General features: G+C 34.6%; 1 protein-coding gene across 4 annotated transcripts in view; it reads right to left on the bottom strand.

Moving 5' to 3' along the window:
* Window positions 1-871, bottom strand: part of LOC106883597 (sorting nexin-16) — a 114,280-nt gene that overhangs the window by 10,402 nt on the left and 103,007 nt on the right. For all 4 annotated transcript variants that reach the window (XM_052970290.1, XM_052970286.1, XM_052970285.1 and 1 more), the window contains one exon: window positions 23-92. In XM_052970290.1, the coding sequence (XP_052826250.1) occupies window positions 23-92 (70 nt within the window). The remainder of the gene's footprint in view (window positions 1-22; window positions 93-871) is intronic.

Genomic DNA, 871 nt, shown 5'->3' with positions numbered 1-871 from the left:
GACAATTTAAATTCTAACTTACCCGGCTTTCTTCAAGACTGTCATGTGGCCCAGGAGGGTCGTCAAAACAAAAGAATTCTCTGACAGGTGCACTGTAAACAATAGAGAAAGAATGTCAACAATATTTCTCGGAATAACAATAAAGATTTTTCATTCTTCATTCGTTTTAATGTCCATTTTTTCCAAGCTGGCAGCTGCTAGAAAATATATAATAGAAACATTGTTTTACAGTTGAATTCCCTGTCACTATCCCTTACCAATTCTCTCTTCCTCCCTCTCTCTCTCTCTCTCTCTCTCTCTCTCTCTCTCTCTCTAGTTTTAGGATAACTTATTCCACATGTCTTCAAATGTGCAAAGCCAGCAGATATTATGGTTTAATCAGTCTGCAGTTTCAAAGACCTTTGAAACAAAGATTTTCCTTACTTGAAAAACAGGTAAGTGTTGGCAACAGGAAGAGCATCTGGTTGTAAAATCAAATAAACCTCTGTTGAAATCAAATAAACCTCTGTTGAAATCAAATAAACCTCTGTTGAAATCCATGCAGGCATGGAAAATCAGATATAAAATGAATAAATGTGAGTGTGTGTGTTTATGCATACCCAGAGACAGATAGATAGATGGATGTACAGACAGACAGGCACAGATAAATGGGTGGATAGATAGACACAGATATATCTATATACTATATATAAAACAGAGATGTGTGTGTAATCGCTTTTCACGTGAAATCGACTTCACCAAATGCTTCCATACTTGTCATGCATGAATAATTTGACCTCGGATAAATCTTAGGCTTTTCATTTGATTTTTTTAATTAAAAATAAATAATATTGCTTTATATTTAAGATTCACTTCTTTAAAAAGGTTCCTC

The sequence above is a fragment of the Octopus bimaculoides genome, chromosome 1 (genome assembly GCF_001194135.2).
Source record: "Octopus bimaculoides isolate UCB-OBI-ISO-001 chromosome 1, ASM119413v2, whole genome shotgun sequence".
NCBI lineage: Eukaryota > Metazoa > Mollusca > Cephalopoda > Octopoda > Octopodidae > Octopus > Octopus bimaculoides.
This window is presented reverse-complemented; position numbering and strand designations above follow the sequence as displayed.